Raw genomic sequence first — 12176 nt, 5'->3', positions numbered from 1 at the left:
TATGTTTGTCTCATCAGACTGTGTCCAAAGAAGACAATATTTTTTTCCAAACTGTATTTTCAAGGACAACATGAAAACAAAAATGTGCCTCTGTGTATGGAGTCAAGATATGGAACCTGTTAAATCATGATTTTAAAAGTTGCACTAGTGTTTCTAAATTCAAGAAAATGTACAAGGATAAAATAATAATGGAGCATGTGACTAACGAAAATGTTAAAAGTTAAAGAAAGTACAAGAGACATATTGTAACACACATATGGCTCCTGGGTGATTTGGTTTGGTTTGTGGGGTGGGAATTGATTATTAAAGAAATGTTTAATTTTTTGTGAAATCTGTGAAAGGAGCAAGGTTTATAAGATTTATGGCTCAGACAGACTCAGAGCTGTCTTCATATTCACTGTATAATCTCCATAAATGACACACAGTTGTGCTCTCAGCCTTGGGCCATGAAAGAAAGCGGCGCTCTCATGGTGATATATGGACGTGGATGTGGAGAGCCACTCTCTAACGGCCCAGCTCTTTGGTCCAAGTCTCATATTTAAGCTGCTCTGTCTGATCTTAACTCCATTTTAAATTTTTTAATAAACTTTATGGTTGATTAATGACACTGTAACAGACACAGGACGAAGGACTCAGCCAGGTTTAAGGTGTGGCTTTGTTTGGGGCATTTCTGTTGCAGAGAAGTGGAGGTCTGTCACGATAATTATTATATCTCTTTAATTGTCAGAGTTGGGAGAAACACATTATAAAAGTAACAAATTACTTCTTGCTGTAACCCAGTAATGTGGCATTACAGGGAAATTTTTTTTATATTTTACTTGGTACAAATGTCAGTAACACACATTACAATGCATTTAACCTGGATTGAAGTGGTGGGTTTTTCGTTTTTCTTCATACAAATTTGCTAAAATTGGCGTGATATCAGCAGCGGTGAAATGACATCGTTACAGTTCCGAATGTCGGGACGGGCCGGAGGTGTGCTCGTGTAGACTGTCGGGTGACCGCAGGAGAAACTCTGCGCTCCACGGGGCTAATCGTAGCTGACGCCCAGTCGAGCTTGGCGAACACTCTGCTCCACGGCCTCGAGGTTTTCTCATGGGCGCTCCTAGATTCCAAATCCTAGTTCAAGATTAGTCCTGGTTTAAACCTGGTTTAGTCCTGGTTCAGTCCAGGTTTAGTCCTGGTTTAGTCCTGGTTCAGCTCTGGTTTAATCCTGGCTTAATCCTGGTTCAGTCCTGGTTAAAATGTGGTTCAGTCCTCTTGGCTCAGTTCTCGGTTCAGTCCTCAGTTTAGACCTGGTTTCGTCCTGGTTTAGTCCTGGTTTAGACCTGGTTCAGTTCTGGTTCAGTTCTAGTTTAGTCTGGGTTCAGTCCAGGTTCAGCTCTAGTTTAGTCCTGGTTCAGTTCTGGTTTAGTCCTGGTTCAGTCCATATGCGGAGCAAAAGTTCGGCATCTTCGCTCACTGATTGTTATCCGATAATCAGCAACAGTTATTTTGGTGAGAGTAACTTAAAAGTGCTGTAATAGTCGTGCAATGCCTTACATTTTAAATACAGAAATATTGTAACAGAACAAATTACTTTGAAATAACAGAAACAAGAAGTCACTTGCCCAACAGTGCTTATTGTTGAATATCTGTTAAATAGAACAATATATTTTTGGGGCTCAGTATTTATGGTGGTACTTTTCCTTTGTACTAGTGGGAAACTTTTTTTGTGATTTTTCTGTTCTATGATGAGGTTTGAGCAGTGGAGGGTTGAATAATAAACTTCTATGAGTCATTATAAACACAAATTAATTACTCAAGTGTTTCATTCTGCTGCTTATTTACTGCAGCTCATGTATTTTAAACCATAATAAACATTTAGAACAGTTTTATGGGGATAATTCTCCTTTAGGATTAATATGTCAGTGGCATAAATTAGTGTCAGTATTGTTGTTTATCTTCTATATTTTCTTCAGCAATACATCGTGCTTCAATATGTGTTATCATGATGTTCATTTTGTCTTCTTGTGTTCATTAACTTATTACACCTACAGGAAGTAACAACAGCAGATATACACATCACCACCAACACCAGACAGACCCAAGAAGTGAACGTGACAGGCCTATCACGGTGGCACTGTATACTAGTCTATGTGGTTTTATACTTGTTCTGATACAGATCAAGATACACTCATGCAAGACAAATGAAGATACCCTGTATGACAGGGGTCAGGAACCTTTTTGACTCAAAAGAGCCATGAAAGCAAAATATTTGGAAATTTATTTCAGTGAGAGCCATATAATATATTTTAAGACTGAAACTAAATGTGAGTATAATAAGCCTTTGAATTTATTGTTTTATGTAATGTTATAATACTCACCATTAATGCGACTTCTGGTGCTGCATTGATTTGCTGATGACTTTGTAGTCCAGACGCCATCTCATACGGACCCAGACAGGGTCAGACCGATGTTCCCAATGTTCCTCCAATTGCGAAAGGAATCTATGTTCTCCATTAACACCGCGGGCCTCATCTCAAGTTATCGCCACAAACTCATAAAACAGCAGCATTTGGAACTTTGTACAAACTCACCGCACATCAGCCTAGAGCAGAAGCTCTGAGTTCGGGTAACAGCGCTAAACACACGGCGGGAGCAGTCACCGTAGTGCTCAGCTCCTCAAGACGGGGCTGGGGGTCCAGTGTTGGTCAGATCGGTCCAGAGGCTCCATCCTCCATGTCCTGGTTCCAGACGGGGGCGAGCAAAACCAGTGCGCAAAGGACTGGATCTGAGTGCTTCAGTGCAGTCGTCTGTGTGCTGGTTCCATGTGGGGAAAGTGAGAATGTGGACCACAGGTCCGTGCAGGCTGCTGTGGTCCTCCGCACTCGACCGCGGCTCGTTCCAAGGTGGTGCAAAGCATCCGGACAGAAGGGTGAAGTCCGTTTGGTTCGTTATATGTTGTTCCGTCCGCACATGTGTTTTTTTTTCAGGGGAAAGAGCTTCTCAGGTGGAGGCACCGGACACCACTCCCCACTTCAGCTCATCTATTTGTTCTGGTACAAACACTTTTCATGTGTTTGCATTTGCACACAGCTGATGAATCATATCCATGACCAGAGATGGACAACATATCTGTGGAGAGGCGAGCCCGTTCACTTTGAGTCTAATCCAGGTGCCATCTTGTTGTAGTTATGACGGCGCACGATGGCGTATTTATGTGGGTCGATGTAAACAACATTTTTTTGAAAACAATGCTGCATGATATTATTTTGGAAAACAGAGGGAAGGAAATATTTGTTTCTCAAAATACCTGTCTATGTGTAAACGTAGCCTAAAACAAGTATTAATATAATATTTTATGTTTTATCTGCAAGTCAGACGCAATCATCAAAAATCGCGAGCCATATGTTCCCAACCCCTGCTGTATAAGCTGTCACGTTTATCAACTATTATATAACGATAATCATTACAAGTTCACAGGCTTTAAAGTGTTATGGATATGAATAACTGTGGGATTACACAGATATGAGACCCGACGGAAAATATGAAGTAAGTATTTTATTGAAAATCATTACGTATGGAGTAAGTATGGAGTCTAATCCTTAGCATCAAGACCAGACAGGTTGCCCCCAGAGACACTGAAAGATGGGTCAAATGCAGAGGACAAATTTACTATAAAGTGCTCCTTAAAATTAAAATAATCTACTCTGCAATGCCAGCCTGAAAAAAAGATGCTAAAATATATGACTGAAGTAGGTCAGGGCCTGTGAAAATGTACCTTGCATCCAAATGAGCTGGTCTAAAGCAGAATCTGATCAGTGGTGAAATGTTCTAAAGGTATTCTAAAGGTCAACGTGCACCAGGACGCTTTGATGTGCCGCAAAATTGCCGCCTTCATTATTTTCTATGAGCAGACACACACTGGGCGCTCCACCCTGTGCATCGATTGGGGTTTGTTGAATCGAGATGCGGCACTGCGTCTGAAAACACGAGGCATTGTGCACTTCTGCAGTGAGAGGCATGTCTCTGCTCGGTGACCCACAAAAGGAACTGTAAACTTTGAGGAGATCCACGAGAGCTGAAGCAGAGGCAGGGAAAGCCCCGCTGTTCAACTCTGCGAAACGCCGGCTCCTCTCACATCTCTCGCTAAACTCACCGTAACCTCCTCAAACAGCGTCTTTCCTCTGCTCTCACTGCCTCACGCTGTGCCTTTTATTTTGTAAGTCATCTGCAGATAAAACACTCATTTAAAACACAGCGAGACTTGTGTTAAAGGCTTTTTAAGAGACGTGACGTGCGGCGCTCAGTGTGGACATGTGGGTCTGACGTGTGGGAAATGACGCATTTTGGTGTGCGTTGGATTTAATAGTGATGTACTGACCCAGACAGGACTCCCAGCACCAGGTTGAGCATGAAGAAGGAGCCAATGATGATGAGGGGGATGAAGTAGAGCCAGTTCCACGTGTTCCCCACCACATCGTTTGTCTGCAGAAACAGGAAACAAAGGGTTAAAGGATGGACAAATAACAAGGTTAAAGGCGTGTTCACATTTGGTCTGGTGTGGTCCTGGTTTGGGCCCAGTTTGAGTTTTATTGTAAATCTGGTCTACTCATTCTAGTCCTGGTCTAACACACAATATGCATTTTGTTTCGTTTATCACATAACTTGGAATATCTGAGTTCAAAGAAAGGGTCAAAAAGACGAACTAGAACCCGACACTGTGGAAAAATGTTCTGACTTGATTGTCTTTTTGATGAAGGTACAGATGTTGAAAACTTTGTTCAAAAATGTGACTCCTGTGAAATTTAAAACCACAGCTGCTAAAAATCGCTCTCACATGGATAAATTAAGACATTTTGTCTTTTAAATGCCAACGTCGTAAAATAGTTTAATAGACTTTGGAAATCTTCAGTTTTTGAAGTTCAAAGATTTCAAATTAAGGAGATATTCAACACTAAAAACAAGACTAGAACTGATTATTTTTCCAACCTTGTGTCAATGAACAGGAAAAATTCAAAGGTTTTGTTTGATACTATCAAGAAAATAGTTTCACCTTCAGCACCACATATCCCTTGACCTGTCCAAATTATTTTTCTTCACTTATAAATGGAAAATACAATATAAGAAAACCACTTTAAATCAAAAAGTGGATTTAAAAACGCTAGTCTAAAAGTCTGTTCTTATAGTCCTGAATTAGACCTGGTTTAGTCCAGACTTAGTGCTAGAATTCACTAGAAGATCTTTATGCTTAAATGTGGAATAATTTATGTTAGTCCTGATTTAGTCCTAGTTTAGTACTGGTTCAGTCCTGGTTTATGTCTCAAGAATTATTAGACCAGATTATAGTCCTGGCTGAGATGTGATTTAGTCCTGGCTTCCTGCTAAACCTTACTAAAATCTTTCTGCTTAAAATGTGTGTAACCCAGGTTAAAATATACAGATTTACAGTCAATAGCCAATATTCCGACTACGACCGGTCAGTAAACACATCATGCTCACTCTCGCGCTTTCAACAAGTCACCTGCTCCCCTTCCTCCATTCACACCCGGGAGTGAGGCGAGACAGGACGGCTGCGCAGGAGCCCTGACCGCTAGCACCTGAAGGTGAATAGACCGTACAAAACTATAACACGAGGGAATTGGCGAAACACATCCCAGCTGAACCCAGGAATTCTGCACACAACTCACAATACTCCATACAGCTTCTACGGTCGGGTAGTGGCTGCTGCGGCCGGTCCGCTCCCACACTTCACCTATTCAAACGCGCGTATAGACAATCACACACACCCTTTAAAAGACAATATGGACATGAATTGTGGACCTTAAAATCCACATTTGCCCGTGGACAATGATACGGACACCAGCAAAGTGACTTATTTATTATTGTTGCTTTGAATGTATTAACCTGACTTGAATTGAGCTAGGGTGACCAAACGTCCGTTTTTCCCCGGACATGTCCGTATTTTGCCTCCTGTCCTGGGCATCCAGGTTTGTTTGTTTTTTTAAGTGATGCAAATGTCTGAGTTTTCATTACCGTTCATTGGGGGCATTAAATTGAGCGACTCTCATAGCTCTCTGTTACTCAGAAGGAGTGAGACACAAACAGTGGGTCAGTCTGCAACATGCCGAAACACAAATGTGTATTTAACAATGACTTGGACAAGAAATTCTCCATTTTCCGGTCGAGACAAGTGGGAGGCCATGTGCACAGGTTGTGAGGTGACAGTGGTCCCTCGTTTATTGCGGGAGTTACGATCTAAAAATAACCTGCGATATGATGTAACTAATCCAGGACTGAACTAGAACTAAAACAAGAGTAAACCAGCACTAAACCAGGACTAAACCAGAAGTGAAACAGGACTCACTGTCGGGGCGGGCTCGGAGGTGACCGCAGGAGAAAGGACCGACGGAGAGCTCCGCACCTCACTGAGGTAAACGCGGCAATTGCCTGATCGCGCTTTGCGGAAAAAAAAAAAGTCTGCGAAACGGCAAGAACGCAAAAGGTGAACCATGATAAAGCGAGGGACTGTAGCTCAATGTCGAGGCCCCATCTCCCACCCCTGGTAGGTGTCCGGGTTTTCACAAATGGAAAAATGGTCACCCTAATTGAGCTGACTAAGATGATAAAAGCAATCTGCAGATTACTGTGATCACTGTAAATGTTGTATATATATTTTGTTCACCCCACTTTTCACTTTTCAATATACGGCACCAAACATAATTCTGCAGTCTCTTGTGCAGTGTTTGGGAGTAACAGATTACATGTACCGGAGTTACGTAATCAGAGTACAAATTATATTTGATTCAGTAAAGTCTGTTTTTTTATTTTCTTTTATCAAACAAAACATTTTATGTGAAGATTTCCTCATCTTTGCTTCTCTACAGCAAATCAAGTAATCCAAAGTAATCAGATTACGTTGCTCACTTTAAGTAATTTAATGGATTATTTTACAAACTACATTTTGGTGTATGTAATCTGTAACCTGTAAGGGATTACATTTTAAAAGTCACCTTCCCAACACTGCTCTTGTGTTTTTACTGTTTTCCTACCGCCCAGAGAGCTGCAGTCTAATCTTCTGTTCCTAGCCCTTCACCTACACCAACTTCACCCCTTTTGTCCCTGGCAAACACCTTTAGATATGCTCCATGTGGAATGTGGAAAAACCCCTGTGTGAACTTGCACTTGAGTTAGTCCAGATTTAGTCCTCATTCAGAACTGGTTCATTCCCAGCTTCACCCTGGGATTTCGACCTGATTAAGCCCTGCTGTAGTCACACTCAGACCTGGTTCTGTCATATTTAACGATAAGCAAGTTTGAAAATGACTAGACAATCCCAATGTTTTAAAAATAAACGTCCCCAAATGCTTTAAAACCACAATAATGAAGAAGCGGAGCACTCGTGGTGGAAGCGTGTGAGCAAATGCATATTTATGGACCAGAGATGACAAAACCAACTCTTCCCAACTTGGCTCATTAGACAAAAGAGTCATTAGCAAAGTTTGAATCTGTGGGAAACAAAGCAGCGCTCATATCAGGCCAGAGCAGCTGTTCACGGCAACGCCAGCTCCCAAACTCTCTGCCTATCCTCCTGTTTTAACACTAAAACAACAATAGATAATGTTACAAACTCTGCAAACAGAAGGTGTATTCAGACACGTTTTTATTCTCACATATTTACGGAATGAATCGTGTACACAGAAGGAGATGTGGATTTAACTCTTTCCCCCATGAAGACGACATTTGACGACCCCCCCTTGTACCCTTAATGACGTGTTTTGACTCCTCCGCTGTATCACTCAGCCTCATCATCAGAAGAGCCTCTAGTCAGAAAAAAATCATGTTCAGGTCATGTTACAAATTGTTACAAATGAAATTGTATTTCAAGCTTTAAATATTTTAAAAAGTAAATATTAAAAGTAATAAATATATTAAACCCTTAAAATACAGCAAAAATGTTTGAGGAAAGTGTAACAGGGTTAATAATTGTCTGATTTTCAGGCAACAACTTGCAAAATGTTCAGTAATTCGAGCTCTACAACCTTCATTTCAATTTTATTTTAAATCTTTTTCTTTTTAATATAGCATTGGTGGGTTTGTAAACCAACAAATTAAGTAATGTTGGTCTTAACTAATGCTGTTATACATGATTATGCATTTTCCTGTCAATATCTCTAAAAATGTTGATGTTGCAGCCATTTTTAATTGGTAAATATCCAAAAGTTTATTATTTACAGGATTATTCTCTGCTGCTTTCATCAAATATACATTCAATTGTTCAAGAGAAATGTTGCTGACAAACCAACAGAAGAGGGAATGATTTTCTGACTGCAGGGCCTTCTGACTAGTGGACCTTCTGACTATAAGGGTTTAACCTATTTGACGACCACTGGAAATGGTTCCGGCTCTAGAGAAAGTGACTTTTATAAATTTCGAAGTGATGATGCAGTTGATTATAAAGTGGAAAACAGCGATAGTGACGGATTTTCGGAGAGTGAAGCTTACAAATTGAGAATGCCGCTGATGCGTCTGTGTGGAGTGCTGCGATATCCCAACAAACTATCAGGGACTTTATACTCGATTATGGACCAAAATTGCCCCGAAATCTGGATGTTAGTCCTTTGAAATATTTTTTTTCAAGATGAGATGTATGACCAGTGTTGGGGAGTAACAGATTACATGTACCAAAGTTACATAATCAGAGTACAAATTATGAGTAACTGCATTCAGTTACAGTTACTGTTTCAGTGTGTGGTAATTGGATTAGAGTTATTTTGTTGAACTAAATGGATTACACGGCGGTATTTTCCTGTTTTTATATTTTGGGCTGTACCCCCCCTTTTTTTTTTTTTTCCCGTAATTCCACTCATTTCCGGACACTAAACCAGGTCTAAACCAGGGCTAAACCAGGGCTAAAACCAGAACTAAACCAGGTCTAAACCAGGGCTAAACCAGGTCTAAAACCAGGTCTAAACCAGGTCTAAATCAGGTCTAAACCAGGTCTAAACCAGGTCTAAAACCAGGTCTAAACCAGGTCTAAAACCAGGTCTAAACCAGGACTAAACCAGGTCTAAACCAGGACTAAACCAGGTCTAAACCAGGTCTAAACCAGGTCTAAATCAGGTCTAAACCAGGTCTAAATCAGGTCTAAACCAGGTCTAAACCAGGTCTAAAACCAGGTCTAAACCAGGTCTAAACCAGGTCTAAACCAGGGCTAAAACCAGAACTAAACCAGGTCTAAACCAGGGCTAAACCAGGTCTAAAACCAGGTCTAAACCAGGTCTAAATCAGGTCTAAACCAGGTCTAAACCAGGTCTAAACCAGGTCTAAACCAGATCTAAAACCAGGTCTAAACCAGGACTAAACCAGGTCTAAACCAGGACTAAACCAGGACTAAACCAGGTCTAAACCAGGTCTAAATCAGGTCTAAACCAGGTCTAAATCAGGTCTAAACCAGGTCTAAATCAGGTCTAAACCAGGTCTAAACCAGGTCTAAAACCAGGTCTAAACCAGGACTAAACCAGGTCCAAACCAGGTCTAAACTAGATCTAAACCAGGTCTAAAACAGAACTGAAACAGGATTTAACAGGACTAAACCTGCTGTGTGGACGTGTCTCCTCCTCTTCTATCAATAATATTTTTAATATGGTTAAGTAAAGTCTGGGCTTTTTATTTTCTTTTAGCAACAAAACTTCTTATGTGAAGATATCTGAGTATTTGCTTCTCTTACTCACTTGAAGTAATTTAATGGATTATGTTACAAACTACATTTTGGGGTATGTAATCTGTAATCTGTAGGGGAATACATTTGAAAAGTCACCTTCCCAACACTGTGTATGACAGAATTGCTACAACAACAAACTCTCATGTGGAGCTCTGCACACAAGAAAGTATCCAAGATAACAAATACTGGACACCCACTGACGAGGAAGAGTTTTATTAATATATTATAATAAGATAACTGAGTTGAATAAGTTAAATAGAAAAAACAAATTAGGTGCACACAGGTGAACAACAGGTAAAAACAGGTGTACACTTGGCTATACTGTATCTGGTGATATGAAATCTGTTTAAATACTTTGACAAAGCATGGTTTAAATTTTTTTATGAATATAGTACTCAAAGCATGCAGATATCAGAAGCTGAATGTAGATTTTGTACCTGACCAGGTAAACTCTCATTTTCAGTGAGCTGTTATACACCTGTAAATGAGTTGAATCACATTTAAACATCAAATATATCTGTGTTTCAATAAAGTTCATGAGTGTAAAAATCCTTTATAATCACTCGTAGAAGTCTGTTTTCTTTTATGCAGTTCCGCTCTATGGGGAGCCCTAGTATATGGGTAGTATATGATTGGGTTGTTCCTATTAGGTGTCCAAGGGGGAAAGAGTTAAAGGGCCCATATTATGTTATTTTCTGATTTAAGTTATAATATTGCTTCCTCATCGCAAACACACTCTGCGTATTTAGGCTGTGTTCTTCTCTCACACTGAAAATAGTGTGTTCCACCTTGTGATCTCATTTGGTAATACAGGAAGGGCTCCAGTGTGTTTTTAAATTCATCACCTTCATTAGAATCATCTGGATAACTTCAGCCCTGGAATTGCCAATCTCTACCATTTCGTAACATCACAACATGGAACAGAGCATTCTTTGAAGATGTAGACTATTAGGACTATGGACCAGTGGACTCAGTCTGCCACTGCGTCCAACAAATCAGTGTATGGATGCAGAAAAACTTTCTCCAGCTAAACTCATAGTGTTTGGTCCACAGAAACAAAGAGACCGTGTCAGGAGTCAGGAGTCTCTCTAAAACCTTCAAATCAGATAAGAAATCTCGGGGTAATAATGGACTCAGACTTGAACTTTAACAGCCACATCAAATCAATAACATCTGCAGCCTTTTACCATCTAAAAAACAAAGCAAAGATCAAAGGTTTACTGTCTAAAGCAGACTTGGAGAAACTTATCCAAGTGTTTGTCTCCAGTAGGTTAGATACTGTAATGTTCTGCTCACTGGTCTCTCCAAACGAGCTGTGAGACGCTGCAGGACATCCAAAACATCCTGCTCAGTTCCTGATTTGAACTAGGAATTCTGAGCACATGCATCCTGTGCTCAGGTCTCTGCACTGGCTCCTGCGACTCAGAGACTTTAAAGCAGCTCTGCTTGTACAAGTGTCTCCACGGCCGAGCACCAAAGTCCATCTGTGACATGTTAGAGCCACATGAACCATCTGCACTCTGAGGAGCTCAGGGACTGACCTCCTGCTGGTGCCCAGAGTCACGACTAAACAAGGGGAGTCAGAGTTTCAGGTTCATGCAACTAAACCTGGAACAGTCTGAACATGTGAGACAGACTCGACTCTGACTCTGTTTAAATCCAGACTCAAAACTGTTCTGTTGAGCTGCACATGACTGAAAGCTTTTCTTTTATCATTCCACACTCTTCTCTGTTATTTAATGTGTCTCTCTCTCTTTTTAATTTTATGATAATAGTTTGTTTTGATTTGTTTTTATTGTGATTTTAATGTATTTCTTATTCTCTGAAGCACTTTGAATTACTTTGTGTACAAATTGTTCTTCTCAAATAAACTTACCTTGCCTAGACAGACTAATAAAAAATGTTACTCAAACATATGTAAAACAAAACACATCTCCAGGTACAGTATGATTTGGATGATGTAACAATATTAAAACATGGCTTAAATCTCACAAGAGTCATGTTTGTGTAATATAGGACCTAAAACACAGTCAGAGGATTTGACTAAAATACAGTTAAAGCTGATGTACCCAACCTTTTTGTAGATGAGTAAATGTTGTGTGTTGTGTATAAAAGCATCACTGGGAGACAAAATAAGATAATTGTTTGCTACAGACAGCACATAGCAAAGAACTTTTATTTCTTGTCAGCCTGGAACTATGCACCGAAAGCAGCACTTTGATTGGCTGCGGTTGGGTGGGCGACCCAGTTTCACTTCATCTGAAAAAGCTGTTATAAAAATATGCTAAAGGTTTGTGAGACAGATTTAAATACTTTCTACTTCCATGGGCTCATTTGGTCACAATTTACAAACATGAAACATACTCATATAAAGACAGACTGATATACTGTATGGGTTGGCCGATATATCAGGCTGATTTTTTTTTACTTTTTAGCGTACTGACTATAGGCCTTATCTCCAGCACTGGCT

At 40.2% G+C, this 12176-nt stretch overlaps 1 protein-coding gene across 1 annotated transcript in view; it reads right to left on the bottom strand.

Moving 5' to 3' along the window:
- The window catches only part of cacna1bb (calcium channel, voltage-dependent, N type, alpha 1B subunit, b), a 397100-nt gene that overhangs the window by 205798 nt on the left and 179126 nt on the right, over nucleotides 1–12176 (bottom strand). The window contains exon 7 of the mRNA XM_055153227.1: nucleotides 4367–4470. Coding sequence (XP_055009202.1) covers nucleotides 4367–4470 — 104 coding nt within the window. The remainder of the gene's footprint in view (nucleotides 1–4366; nucleotides 4471–12176) is intronic.

Source organism: Boleophthalmus pectinirostris, unplaced genomic scaffold, assembly GCF_026225935.1.
Source record: "Boleophthalmus pectinirostris isolate CB_2022bp ecotype Guang Dong unplaced genomic scaffold, ASM2622593v1 HiC_scaffold_18, whole genome shotgun sequence".
NCBI classification, from domain to species: domain Eukaryota; kingdom Metazoa; phylum Chordata; class Actinopteri; order Gobiiformes; family Gobiidae; genus Boleophthalmus; species Boleophthalmus pectinirostris.
Note: the sequence above shows the minus strand (reverse complement) of the source record. Positions and strands in the feature narration are given on the sequence as shown.